The sequence below is a fragment of the Ornithorhynchus anatinus genome, chromosome 5 (assembly GCF_004115215.2).
Source record: "Ornithorhynchus anatinus isolate Pmale09 chromosome 5, mOrnAna1.pri.v4, whole genome shotgun sequence".
NCBI lineage: Eukaryota > Metazoa > Chordata > Mammalia > Monotremata > Ornithorhynchidae > Ornithorhynchus > Ornithorhynchus anatinus.
Genome location: NC_041732.1, coordinates 78,526,194 through 78,542,968, shown reverse-complemented (window position 1 = coordinate 78,542,968; position 16,775 = coordinate 78,526,194). Strand labels below are relative to the sequence as shown.

The following is a 16,775-nucleotide window of genomic DNA, read 5'->3' as shown; positions in this document are numbered from 1 at the left end:
TCTTCCTTCCCTCACTTTTCCCCATCGTCTCCTCTTCCCTCTTCTCCCCAGCCCTTCCCCTTCCCCTCCTCCTCCTCTCCCCTTCTCCTTGTTCTTCCTCCTCCTGCTGCTGCTCCTTCTCCTCTTCCTTCCCCAGCCTCAGCTGGCCCAGCACTGGGGCTGATTGGACAGCGGCTCTCCAAGCTGACCCCAGGGGCTCCCCGCTGCCTTGGTCTCCCCTTCCTCGCAGAGGAAACTCAGACAGGCGCCAGAGCCGCGGGAGACGCAGGCGGGCCCGGTCTAGGCCAGAAACAACTTTCCCCTGGCTCGACCTGGAGGGAGAGGCCAGCAGGGCTAGCGGGGCCCAGAGTTCACGGCCATTTCCTCCTGGGCCGGAGCCTTCATCCCAACCCCAGCCTCCATCCCCGCCACCCTGCTACCGACCCATCCCCCCGACCTTGCAGGGAACCTGCGTTGAGGTAGGGCGGAACTGCTTGAGAATGAAGAATTAGGGGGCAGAGGTCAGACTCCCCAGGTTGACTGGACCCAGCAGGAGAAGAGTCGATTGAAGCCCCCGTTCTGGTTTTGGGGTGATGATAATGATGGTATTTGTTAAGTTTTTACTATGTGCCAAACAGTCTTCTAAGCACTGAGGTAGATACAAGGTGAGCAGGTTGCCCCACATGGGGCTCACAGTCTTAATCCCCAATTAACAGATGAGGCAATTGAGGCACAGAGAAGTTCAGTGAATTGCCCAAGGTCACCCAGCTGACAAGTGGTGGAGGTGGGATCAGAACCCACAACCTCTGACTCCCAAGCCCGGGCTCTTTCCACTAAGCCACGCTCCTTGTCAGGGAGAAGGCGGTTCTGGGCTGGCGCGCATTCCTCCTCCTCGTCTTCCTCCTCCTCCTTCTCTTTCTCCTCCCTGGCTTTGACCCAGGCTCTCCCTAAGCAGAACTAAGCCGTGGGTGTCCACAGTGCAGCAGTGCAGCCCTGCTGAACCCTGGCCTTCTTCTACTCGCACAGCAGAGCCGAACAGTGGGGGCTGCTAGGGGTACCCACCCCCACCATTCAGTCTGCCGGCGGCTGGCGGCTCTGGGGTCTTTCTGAGTCCTCCGCCCGGGGCCCCCCTCTCCCTTCCCGCCTCTCATTCAGCTCCATTCTCTCTCCCCTTCCCTCTCCCCCTGAATAGCCCGGCCCACACGGCCCGGGCCCCAGGCTCCTTCAAGTTGAGGGTCAACGCAATCCAGGGCTGGTTGGCCGGCCGGGCAGGTTGCTGAGCAACGAAACGGGGGCAAAGGGAACTGGGGGCCCTCTGTGGGGGCAGGGCAGAAGCAACCATTGTCCAGCCCTGCGGGCCCACACACGGCTCACTTAGCGGCTGGGGGCAGAGTCAGGGCTGTGAAACACAGAGCTTCCTGGGGGCCCCCGGAGCCCGGTCCAGCCGGGTTCAGCTGGGCCTCGGTCTCCCCACCTGGTGAAGGAGCATGGCCTAGTGGATAGAGCACGGGCCCGGGAGTCAGAAGGAGCTGGGTTCTAGTCCCAGCTCCGCCACTTATCTGCTGTGCGACCTTGGGCAAGCTACTTCACTTCTCTGTGCCGCAGTTACCTCGTCTGTAAAAAATGGGGATTAAGACTGTGAGCCCCAAGGGGGGCATGGACTGTGCCCAACTTGATTACTTTGTATCTACCCCATTGCTTAGAAGAGTGTCTGGCACATAGTAAATGCTTAACAAATACCATTTTTAAAAATGGGTTCACAAGGCTGAGGCTGCCTCGAGGCTTGGAGGAATATCGAGCAGCTTCCAGAATCAGGGAATCCAGACTAGGGCTTCCTGTCTGGACCATCGGGCCAGCCCGGCCCCAGTCAGGATCTGAGGAAAGATCTCGGCCTGTGCCAAACTAGAGGGACACCTGCCCCCTTGCCACCCCCAGGCCTTGAGCAGCGTGGTGCCCTGTCTGGGGGCATCTGGAGACCTCAGCCTCGTGCCTGCTCCTGTGCTCTGTGGCTCCAGCCTGCTCCTGTGCTTCACTCGGCCCGGCAGCCACAAGTGAAAACGGTTGTTTCCCCCTCTGCGCAGTCCGTCTGGCGCGCAGCCAGAATCTCCTGCTTTGCCCCCTCCTGCCAGGCATGCCATGAGGGTCCCGCACCCCCAGACTGGGCTGGTCTCCTCTATCCATTCCAAACCCTAGGACCAAGAGGCAGCTGGGCCCGGCCAGGAAGGGAGGCTACCAATTCACCTCCCAGCTGGGTGCAAGGGCTTTCTCTGCTGCTGCTGCTCCAGGCCAGGTTCCGGGCCAGGCCCCGAGACCAGCATGCTCGAGCCTGACTTTCCAGAAGGGTAATTTGGCCCAACCCCGTGCCGCACCCCACCCCACCTCACCCCTGATGCTGCCCCACCCCCCGGCCCCCGCTGTTTCTTTGTATGCTCTCGATATTCCCCCGTGTGGTTCCCCTCAGAGCCAAGGTCAGGACGGACCCAGCCCACAGAACAGCGGTCAGCCAGCTCGCGGGCTGGACGAGGTCCAGCCCCAGGGTGGCCTAAACTCAGTCCGGGGGACCACGCTTTTGAGTTTAGGCTGGTTCCCAGGCTCAGAGCCAGGAGAGGACTGATCAGGGGGGACAGCACGTAGGGTGGAGGGGACAGACCGGGGTGGAGACACGCTAAGTCAGAGCTGACCTCTGGCTCCAGACCTCTGGCCGCCAGCTCAGGGTTGCTCCTTGGGGTAGGCAGGGTGGGCAAAGAGAGAGAATGAGCTGGATGGGCATTGCCAGCGAAGAAGAGGAAAGGGCAATGAGGGTTGCAGGATTGTCAGGGAGGAGGCAGAAGCAGGGGTAGAACCTGAGCCTGGGGAGAGAGAGAAGAAAGGAGAGAGGGGACAGAGGGGACAGCCTTCTCTGTTCTCTCTGCCAGGGGCAATTGTGCCCCCTGGGATCCTGAAGTTGCCTTGGGGAGTTTCGTTGTGGGCATTGAGACCCTTCTCCATCCCCCGGGGACACCCAGGAAGCTGAAAGCCTGGTGAGGCTCTCCCTGGTCCAGGGCTTCTCCAAAGTGTTTAATACAGTGCTCTGCACACACTAAGCACTTAATAAATACAATTGATGATGGTGGTGATGGTGATGGATGGGATAGGAGGAGCTGGATAACAATAATAATGATAATAGTTGTAGTATTTGTTAAGCGCTTACTATCTGTCAACACCATACTGTGGTAGATACAGTACATTCAGACCATCTACAGTTCCTGTCCCGCATGGGGTTCGCAGTTCAGCCGGGAGGGAGAATAGGTGTTGAATCCCCATTTTACAGATGAGGAAACCGAGGGACAGAAGTGAAGTGACTTGCCTAAAGTCACCCAGCAGCAAGTGGAGAACCCTGGTGCTTGACTTCCCAGGCCCGTGCTCTTTCCACTAGGTCAAGCTGCTTCTCAGCTCAGCACTCTTTGGACATCAAAGCAGATGGGGACTTAACAGTAACCACAAACCAGTTTAATGACAAGATTTGGGGCTTAAAGATGGAAACAAAAGGCCTTTCAGGGCCCTGAGAAGGGGAGTTAAGATGATAATCGAGGGTTTGGGAGTCTGACTCCCCCTTGCCTGTCCTGGCCAGATGGCACAGGCGTCGGCGCCCTCAACAGCTGGAGCCATTCCCACGCTATCTTGGGCTCCTGGTGCCCGGCTGACTGCTGGGAGTCCCACGGCCTAGCCCATCCCAGAGAGTTACTGGCATCCCCGCCATCCTGGAAGAAGAGCTCTGGGAATCTTTGTCATATTGACCTCAACTACTGCATCAGCCTCCTCACGGACTTCCCTGCCTCCAGCCTCTCCCTTCACCCACTAATATTTCACTTTACTGCCCAGATCGTTCTTCTATATTATTCTGTGCACATCTCCCCACACCTCAGAAACCTCCAGTGGTTGACTATCCCCCTCCACATTAAGCAGAAACTCCTCACCAATCGTTTAAAGGCACTCAATCAACTCTTTTCCCCCCCAACCTAGCCTCACTCTTCTCCCACCACACTCTAACCCTCACCCTTCCTCCTCTAATGCTAAACTATTCACTGTGCCTCAATCTCAACTCTCTCTAACCTTTGTCCTCTTGTTCACATTCTCACTCCTGCCTGGAATATTCATTCATTCAATCATATTTATTGAGCACTTACCGTGTGCAAAGCACTGTACTAAGCACTTAATATCCAGCAGATCACAGCACTTTCCATCTTCAAAGCACTTTTGACATCGTCTCCTCTAGGAGGCCTTCCCTGACTAACCCCTTTCACGGTCGCACCTGGAGCGTTTTCAGTACTCTACCGGTCTCGACTAAGGGAGGGAGAGTTAAGCGGAGGCCTGTCCATTCCACTCCTAGCCTGGGCAGTGGCTAGTGAGTGGCAGGCAATCTGCCCCAAGTCAAAACTCACCTGTCCCGGGCAGCATTGGCACGGGAGAGATTCGAGGGTGGAGACTCAAGTTTACTGCTCGGAAGGAGGCAATGGTAAACCACTTCTGTATTTTTACCAAGAAAACTCTGTGGATTCACTACCAGAACAATTGCAGATGAAGGTGGGACATCTGGAAGAGATGTGTCCATGGCGTCGTTATGGGTCGGAGATGACTCAACAGCATAAAACAAGACGAGACTTACCCATCAACTGCCATTTCAGCATTTTCTCATCTCCTAACTGTTTAAAGACTCACGACCCCTTGTAGCTCTTCTTAATCAGGTCCCACATGGGACTCACGTGTAAGTAGGAGGGAGAACAGGTATCGAATCCCCATTTTATAGATGAGGGAACACAGAGAAACTAAGTGACTTGCCCAAGGTCACACAGGTATGTGATGGAGCTGGAATTAGAACCCAGGTCCTGTGACTCCCTGGCCCATGCTTTTTCCACTAGGTCATGCTGCTTCTCCACTTTCAGTGACTTGCTCAAGATCATGCAGTGGACAAGTGGTGGAGCCAGAATTAGAACCCAGGTTTTCTGACCCCCAGACCCGTACTCTTTCCACTTGGCCATACTGATTCTCAATTTATTTTATTTTAATGTCTGTCTCCTCTGCTTGAGTGTAAGCTCCTCGAAGGCAGGGATTGTGTCTACCAACTCTCTTGTATTGTACTCTTCCAAGCACTTAGTACAGTGCTTTGCACTCAGTGGGTGCTCATAATTTGGACTGATTCCGTCACCATTCCGGCGCTGATCACGGACTCGGCTTCGTCCTCGGAGATGTTCAGAAATCATTTATTAAAATTTAAAAAACAAAACAAAAACCCAACATACAAAACAGGCAACCCGCTTTAAGAGACCCAGAAACCAGATAGAAAAGCTGGGGGTGTGTGGGAACTGCCCACCCAACCCTGGTCACTCCCCCAACCGCCCCTGAAGCCCCGACTCTAGGAGGTCTCTGGAAGCCTGTGCTAGGAGGGCTGGGAGAGAGGTATCTCCCCCATCGTTGTTCCAGGGGGCAGCCCAGGCCTCTCTCCTCCCCCTGACTGTTTACCCTAGGGCTGGGCTCGCTCCTAGGTCTTCTGCCCCCGAGGAAGTGGGGGTTGGGGTCACCACAGGGACCCCCTTGCCCCAGAGTCACCCTGAGGTTAGGAGCCGGAGACCTGGTTGCTGTGTCCCCGCCGGCGGCCGGTCCCTCTCCGGCTCAGGGACGGAGGCCGTTGCTGTCCCTGTGGCCGGGCTGGTGCTATGGGAAGCTGCTGACCCCTCTCCCCCACCACCACGAGGTGCAGCATCCACAAACCGGGTCCACAACCAGTCCCTCACATCTCCCCAAAAGCCCCTGGCCCTTGGGCCATGTGGCTGGGTCCTGGACCGGCCGGCAGCAGCCGGGAGCAAGGGCCTGTGGCTTCCGTGGCTGTGGAGCTGGGGCTGGAGGTTAGGGCAGGCCTCGCGTGGAGGGTTGGGGTGCGGGGAATCCGTCCTCCAGAACCAGCATGGGGAGGGGGAGACAGTTCAGTTCCCTGTCCTGGGCACTGCCCGGGAGGGATTGTGGTTGTGGGTACGGGCGATGGGCAACGGCGAAGGCAAAGGGGCAGGTGGATGCTGCAGCCCGGAGGAACAGAAAGAAAGCAGTACGAGGCGGCGGAGAGCACGAGCTAATTAAACCAGGCCGCTTCTCTTGGGAGCAGAGCCAGGCCTGTGCTGGGCTGTGCACGGAAAAAGAGACATGTTCTCCCCTGACTCTCCCGCCTTCCTTTCCGCCCCGGTCAGTGGCCAAGATCATGGGACCGAGAGGGAGGCTGGCCTCTCCTCCCACTGGTTTCGTGGACCCCTTGTGGCCCTACCACCATTTCGTCTGTGGAGAGGCCCGGCCCAGATCCCAGAGACCAGGGCCGGTCAGCTGGGCCCGGGTCGGGGGGACTCCCGGCAGAGAGACCAGAGGGAGGGGAGGCCACGGCTCCCCCAGAGAGGTGGGGGGAGGGCATGCCCACGGGCACAGATGGGGAGGGAGCAGGGGACCCCGTCTCCCATGGGCAGAGTCAGAGAGGGAGCCGAGAGGTGGGCGGGAGAGGCCCGTTAGAACAGGAGGCTGGCGAGCAGAGGGGAGAGGATGGCGGCCAGCAGCGGCAGGGCCCCGGCCGTGTTGCGGGAGGCGGGGGAGCTGCAGTGCTTGCGGTTCTCGCCGATGCAGGCCGCGTAGGCCATGACGTGGGGGATGTAATTCTGCTCGTGGACACCGTGCAGCAGGTGGGCCATGGGGCCTCTGGCGAAGATGGCCACATCCTCGCCCCCGTGGGTCTCCTGGCGTAGGGGCACGGCCGACTGGGCCTGATAGTTGCTGTGAGCTGTGGGGGTCGGACCGAGAGAGAAGAGGGGTTGGGGGAGTGGGCTCTGGGGGTGAGCTCCCACCTCTGGGATGCCCACCCGCCTCGGGGCAGAACCTGGCCCTGGGATCCGCCAAGACCCCTCAGATTCTTGGCTCCCGGGCCCCCACCACGGGGGCTCGCCTGGGCCGTGGCGCCTGATCCCACGAGTCCCAAATGACCGCCGTTCCGGCCGGCCCTGGAAATAAAAGGTCAGTATCCATTTTCCTGCCCCCACTGCCACCCAGCCTGCCCTCTGGTCTGCTCCTGCCATTCTTCCTTCTGAAGGGGCTGAGGCCAGAATCAACCCCTGCATCCAACAAGGAAGGCCACAGACCAAGAGATGAGGCTGAGAGGGATGGTCCAGGCCCTCAGAGTGGAGAGAGAGAGCAGAGTTGGCCCTTTGGTCGGGGTGGTGGAGGTGGGAGGTGGGGGGGGGGGCGGTCAGAGAATGCCCTCAGGGTAGGATTGGAGGCAGAGCTGGCCCCACGGCCTCACCGTAATCCACTGTGGAGACGTTCTCTCTCTCGCCGGCCACGATCTTGTACCCGGGTCCGTTCCCATACAGGATAGAGGTGAAGGGCTTCTGGTCTGTGTCGCTCACCATGGGGGCAAGGCCTGCAAGGATGGAGGGAAGGAGGAGGGGAGGAAGGGGGATGGGGGACATTGCGAGGGGGAGGGTCACCGGAGATCCATTGGAGAACCAGAGTCCCATCTCACCCCTGCTCCTCCTGGAGCTCGGGGAGACCTTGGGGATGACCCCCGTTCTGGCCAACCACTCCTCATGCCCGCCAGCCCTACGGCCTTCCTCCCCCCAGTGCCTCTCCCGGCGGTGGTGACGGGGGAAGAGAGGGCTGGAGTTGGCTCGTTCCCCAGGGAAGAGCCTCTGCCAAGCTCAGGGTCATTGTCTGTTCGTCCCAAACTCCTGCGTTTGGGTTTCATCTGGGCAGCCAGACGGGATCACTCCCCACAGCCTGGAATGTCTAACCCTCACACTTGACCTACCTGGGCCTTTCCTTTGGACTTGTTGTACCAGCCAGCCCCCCTGGCTCAGCCAGGCTTCTGGGCCACCCTGGACCAGCGCCCCGGGTCAGCCAGCCTGCCACCCCGGACCCTCACCTTGGATCAGCCAGCCCTCCAAACCACCGAGCGACCCCAGACCAGCCCCCTGGGACAGTCAGCCGCCCCAGACCAACCCCCCTCTGCCAGCCAACCACCCCGGCCAGCCATTCCAAGGCCCGTTGGCTGCCCTAGACCAGTCCCTGGGACAGCCAGCCCACTGAGCCTGGCCTCAGAGAGGAGGGGTTCACTACATACCAAAGATGGAGTTGCCGCGGGGAGTGTAACCTCCGAAGGTAAAAACGTGGGAGTGGTCAGCCGTGACCACGGTCAGTGTGTCATCCAGAGACGTCAGGGTGCCCGCCCGCTCGATGGCCCTGTCCATCTCCACCGTCTCATGTAGCGCCTGCTTGGCCTTGCCCTCGTGGTGGCCGTGATCGATCCTTCCCCCTGCAGAGCCCAAGACAAGCCCTTGGTGAGCTGAGAGGCACTGGGTCCAATCTCCAATGTATACTGAATGCCTATTTTTTTTAATGGTATTTGTTAAATGCTTACTATATGCCAGGAACTGTACTAAGCACTGAGGTAGGTACAAGCCAATCAGGTTGGACACAGTCCCTGTCCCACATGGGACTCACAGTCTTTATCTCCATTTCTTATTAATAATAATAATAATGATGATGGCATTTGTTAAGCACCTACTATGTGCCAAGCACTGTTCTAAGCACTGGGAGGGATACAAGGCGATCAGGTTGTCCCACGTGGGGCTCACAGTCTCAATCTGGGCTTAATCCCAGCTCTGCCACTTGTCAGCTGTGTGACCGTGGGCAAGTCTCTTAACTTCTCTGTGCCTCAGTTACGTCATCTGTAAAATGGGGATTAAGATTGTGAGCCTCACGTGGGACAACCTGATTACTCCGTATCTACCCCAGCGCTTAGAACGGTGCTCTGCACCTAGTAAGCGCTCAACAAATACCAACATTATTATTAATCCCCATTTTATAGGAGAGGTAACTGAGGCACAGAGAAGTTAAGTGACTTGCCCAAAGTCACACAGCTGATCAGTGGCGGAGCCAGGATTAGAACCCATCACCTCGGACCCCCAAGCCCGGGCTCTTTCCACTGAGCCATGCTGCTTCTCTTATGTGACTGAGGCACAGAGAAGTGAAGTGATTTGCCCAAGGTCACACAGCAGACAAGTGGCAGAGCTGGGAATAGAACCCAGGTCCTCTGCCCCCCAGATCTGTTCTCAATCCACTAGGCCAAGTTGTTTCTCGATAGGTCATGCCTATTGTGGGGAGAGCCCTGTGCTGAGCCCTCGAAGGGCTTGCCGTATGGGCTAGGCGAACCAAGGGGAGGGTCTTCCTCTGACTCCCCTGTGAGACCCCCCACCACACCGAGGCTGGGGTCCTTGGGCTGGGAGAGCTGAGTGCCCCGTCGCGTCTCTGTCAGGGAAAGTGGAGGACACTGCAGGCTTTTGTTCATTTGGGTTCAAGGGTGGGTTCAATGCCCGGGCAACCCCCAAATCAAAAATGCTTCCTTTGCAGCTCTCTCCTAAGCCCATCCCCTTCCCCCCGGTACTTCCCCTCTAATTCCCACCTATTGCAGCCACCCCACTGTGCTCTCAGGGAATCTCAGGGGGCAGACCCAGAGGCTGCTGGGTGGGGTGGCTGTGAACGGTTGGTGTGGGGAGCCGACAACACGAGCCTGGGAGTCAGAAGGACCTGTGTACTAGTCGGCTTCTGCCACTAGTCTACTGTGTGACCTTGGACAAGTCACTTCACTTTCGTTGCCTCAGTTACCTTATCTGTAAAATGGGGATTAAGAGCCCCATGTAGGACAGGGAGTGTGTCCAACGTGATTATCTTGTATCTACCCCATTGCTTAAAACCGTGCCTGGTCCATAATAAGCACTTAGATTCCATAAATTTAAAAAAAAAACAAAACCCACTCAGCCCTGACCCTGTGGAGCACTAGACCCACCAGACCCCTCTTCCAGGAGGCTTGAAGGCTCCTCTGTTTGCTCTGAGCCTTGAGGGAAGATTAAATGGCCAACCTAAGCAGGAGGCTGATTGGCCAACAACATCTCGCCAAGGTGGCATGCGTGAGGGGAAGGGAAGAGAGGATGGGGAGAGGACACTGGCTAAGGAAAGAAATCCTTCTAGGAGTGTCTAGTTAGCCAACCCTCCATCTGTATCTCCTTAGCGTGGCGCAGTGGTAAGAGCACGGGCTTTGGAGTCAGGGCTCATGAGTTCGAATCTCAGCTCTGCCACTTGGCTGTGTGACTGTGGGCAAGTCACTTAACTTCTCTGTGCCTCAGTTCCCTCATCTGTAAAATGGGGATTAAGACTGTGAGCCCCACGTGGGACAACCTGATTCCCCTGTGTCTACCCCAGCGCTTAGAACAGTGCTCTGCACATAGTAAGCGCTTAACAAATACCAACATTATTATTATTATTATTAATCTCCATCCCCTTGGCCTCATACTGACTCCTTTTCCCACATTGTTTTCCTCCAACTCAGCCCAGCCCCTTCCCTCTCCTGCCCGCTCCCCACACTCAAATGTCCCTCCAAGCCCTCCTCCTCTGGGCAGTTCCTGAGATTGGAAAATATGGGCCAGGATTCTGGCCTCCCACACCTCCAGCTAATCACCGCCCTGCTTTCGGGAACTCACTTGAAGGCCACCAAAGGAGAAACTTAACAAAAACAGAGCAGGAGGTGGCAAACCCCCAAAATAAATAGCCAAAACCTCCTCAGAGGGCTGAATGTCTGTGTGGGGCGGTGTCTGATGTGGCTTGTTTTTATCTGTCTTCTCAGCCTGAGGGAAGGGTGGGTTCTTCCTGTTAAAGAGGAAGCTTCCAAAGGGCAAGGTTGGATCACTTTGGTGTTAAGTTGACAGAGCCCAGGCCCACAGATAGGCTTGAATGAAGCAACTGGGCCTAGGGAGAGAACTGCCGATTCTGTAGTTGGACTGTCCTCATTCCATGCCCATTTTCTCACACACACACACACACACACACACACACACACACACACAGAGTCTCTCTCTACCCCCCTTCCACCCCATTGTCTTTCCTGCTCTCTTTATGCCATACGATTCACCCTCCCCTCCTGCCTGTAAACAGAACCTTGGCTTCGGTTCCTAGAGTGTCTCCCCCTCTAGACTGTTAGTTAGTTTTGGGCAGGGAACATGCCTGCTAATTCTGTTCTATTTTACTCTCCCAAGCCCTTAGTACAGTGCTCTGCACAGAGTAAGTGCTCAATAGACACCACTGATTGACTGATTGATTGATTGATAGCATCCCATGATGCAGATGGGTTTAGGCAGACAATCCTTGGGTCTGTTTGCCCCCCAGCAGCCTCCTGACCTTCAATTCCAAGGTCCCTCACGCCCTGGGACTCAGTAGACTTGTAAGCTCATTGTGGGCAGGGTACATGTCTATCAACTCTGTTATAGTGTACTCTCCCAAGTGCTTAGTACAGTGCTCTGCACATAGTAAGCGCTCAAAAAATACTATTGATTGATTGGGCCGGGGCAGGGAATGGGTTATGCAGACTGGAGAGCGGGAAGGAAGAGTAGGACGAGGAGGAAACCTACCTAGTCCAGTCCGACGAAGGGGCAGGGAGGTGGTCAAGGGAAGGTGACCAGGACGAGGGACCGTTACGACAGCAGAGTTCTCAGAGGGCCCAGGAGCGGGGCGGGAGAGACAGCCGGCTCTTACCTTCCACTAGGAGGAAAAATCCTTTGGGGTTTTTCTTGAGGATGGTGATGGCCACTTCCACCATCTCCGTGAGGGAAGGGTCAGTGAGGTTGTTGCGGTTGAGTTCGTACACCATGTCCACTGGCTCGAAGAGACCTGGGTGAGAGTGTGAGGGTGAGATCCAGGGCCCCTCGGGGCCCAGGCTCACTCTCCCTGGGCCAGTGGAAAACAAAAATGGGCTGGGAGAGTCGTCAGCTGAGCCCACAGGATGCAGAGAGCCCAAGACCTAGGCCACCCAGGCCAGATCCGCTCCCAGGGTTCAGGCCCATTGAGCGGAGACCCTCACTCCTCACAGCACCCAGACTGTTGGCTCCCTAGCTCACTAACCAACTAGCTCACTCCCCCTGGAAGAGGGATGAGAAGCAGTGTGGCTTAGTGGAAAGAGCCCGGGCTTGAGAATCAGAGGTCGTGGGTTCTAATCCTGGCTCTGACACTTATCAGCTGTATGACTTTGGGCAAGTCACTTAACTTCTTTGTGCCTCAGTTACCTCATCTGTAAAATGGGAATGAAGATTGTGAGCCCCACATGGGACACCCTAACTACCTTGTATCTATCCCAGCATTTAGAACAGTGCCTGGCACACAGTAAGCACTTAACAAATACCATCATTATTATTGTTGTTATGAGATGGAGAAGCTGCTGGCTAAGAAACACTTTGTCTCGGGGCCACTGCAGGAGTTGGTAAACCCGGTGGTTCTATTCCTGCCCTGCGCCCCCAAACTCTGTGCCCCCACAGCCCCCCTGCTCCCCGTGCCAGCAACAAGCCACTGCAACATCAAGGCTCCTGCCCACCAGGAAAGAGGCAATTCAGAGACTTTTGCAGCTTTTTACAGGATCCAGATTTTTGAGTGTCCATACGGTACCACACATAGTAAGGTAGAGAACAGTCTGAGTGTGGGTTGTATAGTACATCACAGTGGGAACAGAACTTTACCATGTATACAGAAAAATGTATATACCGTCCAATTCGACTACAATACAGTATGCATGTTGGACAGCACGGTGTATGCAAGAGTATGTATAAAATACAGAATACATACAGAACACTGTGCATTTTCTACATAGAATTGAATACGGAATTGTGTATGTGGTAGAACTTGATGTAGGGGGACCAGTACTGAACAGTTCTATATAGTACATGAACACAAGGTCAAGCATTTAGAACAGAGCTCTACAACAGTAAGCATTCAATAAATACCATTGATTGTTAGCGTTGGTATGGACAAAGAAGAATATAGTGGACTTCTACATGGATTACAGAATTGTGCCCATTCATTCATTCTTTATTCATATTTATTGAGGGCTTACTGTGTGCAGAGCACTGTATTAAGAGCTTGGGAAGTTCAACCCAGCAACAAATAGAGACAATCTCTGCCCACAACGGGCTCACAGTGCCCAGTACGATAGGCAGCTTTCCTAGAATGTATGTTTCCACTATGTTCTCTGGATAGAACATGTGTTTCACTACATTCTCTGGATAAAGCACGTGCCTTACTACATGCTCTGGATCGAATGTGCTTTTTCATTACGTGCTCCGGATAGACATGAGTTTCTTATTACGTGCTCTGGATGGAACATGCATTTTCATTATGTGCTGTTTTTAGAACGCAGTGCGGAGGGAGTGTTTTTCCAACAGCGCCGGTCCACATGGACAGAGCACTCTGTGGTGTCGGGAGGAAGGACGGGCGCTGGTGCGAGTCTTCCCTGAGGTGACATTATCAAGAACCCCACCCTGCGCTGCGGAGGAGTGGACCAAACTGAACTGGGAGCCCAGGGTGGCATCATGGGGGTGGACGGTGGAGACCCGGCCGGCAGACACCGGCCAGCAGAGCCCCAGCTGGCAGAGATCCAGCCTGCAGAGACCCAGCTGTCTGAGATCCGGCCTGCAGAGACTCAGCTGGCAGAGACCTGGCTGTCGGAGACCCAGCCTAAAGACCCCACTGTTGGAGGCTCAGCAGACAGAGTCCCGGCTTGGAAAGACCCAGCCAGTGGAGACCCACCAAGCAGAGATCCAATTAGCAGAGACCTGGCCTGCAAGAGATGGATCTGGCAGAGACCCAACCTGCAGAGATCTGTTCAGTGGAGACCTAGCTGGCAGAGACTCAGCCAGCAGAGACTTAGCCTGGAGAGTTCCAGCTGGCAGACACCTGCCCATGCAGAAACCCAGCTGGTAGAGACTCGGCCAAAAGAGACCCGGCTACCAGAGACCCAGCTGGCAGAGACTTGGCCGGTGGAGACCCGACCTGCAGAGACCCGGCCTGCAGAGATCCAGCCACAACAGAGTCAGAGTCAGGCCAGGCAGCAGTGTTGGGAAAGGAGGGGTGGGTCAAGTTGGGGCAGGTCAGTTCCTCTGGGGACCAGAGCTGCTGCTATCATCAGGTTGGATCAGCTGTGATCCCTCCTGCACCACCAGCTGGACCACCCCTCCTCCCTCATTTTCTACCCCTCCCGAGCACGTCCTTCCTGATTCTTCTGGATTCTTCTTTCTTTCCGCTCAGGTCGGGCAGGGCACCATGTACCAGGAAGAGGAATCCAGGTGAAGGTGTTCTAGTGACCACCCTGTCTGTTCGGCCAGAGAGATCCCTGATGCCCACGAGTTCCCCAACCCCTACTGCCGGGGCAAGCAGACTTTTTTGGGTCAGCTCTGAATAGAGACTGTTATGTGTAGCAAGGCATAGCGGGTAGAGCACAAGCCTGGGAGTCAGAAGGTCATGGGTTCTAGCCCCGGTGCTGCCACTTGTCTGCTGTGTGACCTTGGGCAACTTACTTCATTTCCCTGTGCCTCAGTTACCTCATCTGTAAAATGGGGTCTGAGACTGTGAGCCCCATGTGGGATAGGGACTGGGTCCAGCCTAATTTGTCTGTATCCACCCCAGCGTTTAGTACAGTGCCTGGCACATAGTAAGTAGTTAAATATCATAATTATTATTATGTGTAAACTGCATAGTGACTAAATATAATATGTGGACAGATGATGGCCTGGGGAAAAACTGCAGGCCTGGGGAGTCAGATGACCCAGGTTCTAATCCTGACTCTGTCAGTTGCACGCTGAATGACATTGGGCTGGTCATTTAACTTCTTCGGGCATCAGTTCCCTCACCTGTAAAATGAAGATTAAATACCTCTTTTTCCTCTTCTTTCAACTGTGAGTCCCTTGTAGAACAGGGACTGTGTGTGATCTTATTGTACTGTATCTGCCTCAGCTCTTAGTATAGTTCTTGGCACATAGTAAGTACTCAGTAAATCATTATTATTATTATCATATGTGATAGTACTGGGTGCTCAGTGTAAAACAGAGCATCTACAGCACAATTCAATAAGGGCTGTGTCTAGCACAGTCAATGTTCAGTAGTATATAATACATGTAAACATTATACAGTCTAGGGCAGCCCCGCATGGGCACAAAAGAGCGTGTAGTACAGTCTAGGGAGGGTGCGTTGGCAGTGTAGTACCCCTTCTGTACAATAGAGCCTGTACAATGCAGAGGTCCATAAACCGCGCAGAAGGAGGGAGAGGGGAGATGGATTTTGAACTTTGAGCAACTGTCTGAGCTGATAATCTCACGGGGTGGTCACATTCAGCGTGAGGCTGTTTTTCAGAACCACTGCTCCGTGTCTTAGAGAAAGTGGGTGGGTGTGGGGAATAGGGACCAAGGGCCAAGAACACAGCCTGGGGCCCAGGGCCGGGAGCTCGGCTGGAAGGCAGCATGCGGGTCAGGGGCGGTGGGTGGGTGGCCCGCCCTGAGAGGCAGTGTCTGGAGCCAGCCCGGCTGGGGCAGCGCCTGAGATTGTATCTCCCCACTGGGCCTCACTGCAACTTGTGCTGCTTGTAGAACGAGGCTTCCTTCCTGGCCCAAACCCAGTCAGCAGAAACCGGGGGCCCAGGCTGGGAGGGCGAGGAGGATGGGGAGGGGAGCAGGAGGGGAACGGGCCGGGGTCAGTATTCTTGGCATAGTCCCAACAAGGAAGGAGAGATATCACAGCTCACAGGCAGGTGGTAATGAACGTAATCTGTCTGAATGTCGGCAGAGCTAGCCTGTCCGTCCAACACACACACACCCCCTCCCAAATCCCCTCTCTTTCATCCAAACCCACCATGCTATTCATGCTCCCTGTACACACATAAACACACCCCAACTCTCCTATGCCCTCATAAGCACTCTTCCCCACAAACCCTCTCCCTCCCCGGTACAAGCTCACACACATTCTGTACACGTCCATCAACCCAGAAGTCTATGAGAGAGTGACTTCCCAGGTAGCTCCCTCACCTGGACTCCTAGGCTCCCCATCTTTTTAGCACTCCGGGAACAACACTCAATTTTGCCCCTACACAGTCATCTGCTCAAGTGACCCAACCTCAGCTGAAGAGAGAACCCCAAATCTCACCCTCTTCACCACATTTCATCTCCATACCAAGACCAGCCTGCTGTGAATAAGGTAGGTGGCTCCCTCTGTGATTCCTTTTTCCTTATGGTATTTGCTAAGCACTTCATATGGGCCAGGTACTGTACTAAGCGTTGGGCAAGATGAGAACTAATCAGGTTGGATACAGTCTAGATCCCACGTGGGGATCACAGTTTTAATCTCTCTTTTACGGGTGAAGTAACTGAGGCACAGAGTTGCCCAAGGTCGCACAAGCAGACAAGCGGTGGGGCCGGGATTAGAGCGCAGGTCCTTCCGGACACCGAGGCCCGTGCTCTATCCATTAGGCCACACTGTTTCTCCCGTGGTTCTCCTGCTTCTCTTCCCTTGTGGCCTGTTCTGCAGAGCCAGCCAGTCCCCTCTGGCACAGACACACCAAGGCATATAGCAGAGCTCAGGCCTCTGTTGCAGAAGTTGGGCTCCTGGTGTCTACCAACTCTCTTGTAGTGTACCGCGCTGAGCACGGTGTTCTGCACACATCACGTGCTCAATAAATACCACTAATTGATAGGAACCAGCACTAGGAGGTGATTTAGCTTATAGGAGCCCCCTGCTCACTCCCATTCTGGCCTTCACACCACCTCTTTTGACCCCTTGATCAGCTCCCGACCCAGCAGTGGGGATTCAGAAGGCAGGAAGAGCAGGGTGGCTTAGCGGACAGAACACAGACCTAAGAGTCAGAGGCCCTGAGTTCTAATTCCAGGACTCCTACTGGTGTGACCTTGAGCAAGTCACGTGACTTC

At 55.3% G+C, this 16,775-nt stretch overlaps 1 protein-coding gene across 2 annotated transcripts in view; it reads right to left on the bottom strand.

The window, feature by feature from the left end:
* Positions 1–5,198: 5,198 nt before the first annotated feature.
* Positions 5,199–16,775, bottom strand: part of ALPL (alkaline phosphatase, biomineralization associated) — an 82,014-nt gene continuing 70,437 nt past the window's right edge. For both annotated transcript variants that reach the window (XM_029066462.1, XM_029066463.1), the window contains exons 9-12: positions 11,572–11,706; positions 8,108–8,299; positions 7,289–7,408; positions 5,199–6,772 (exon numbers count right to left, since the gene is read on the bottom strand). In XM_029066462.1, coding sequence (XP_028922295.1) covers positions 6,504–6,772; positions 7,289–7,408; positions 8,108–8,299; positions 11,572–11,706 — 716 coding nt within the window. In that variant the 3' untranslated portion in view covers positions 5,199–6,503. The remainder of the gene's footprint in view (positions 6,773–7,288; positions 7,409–8,107; positions 8,300–11,571; positions 11,707–16,775) is intronic.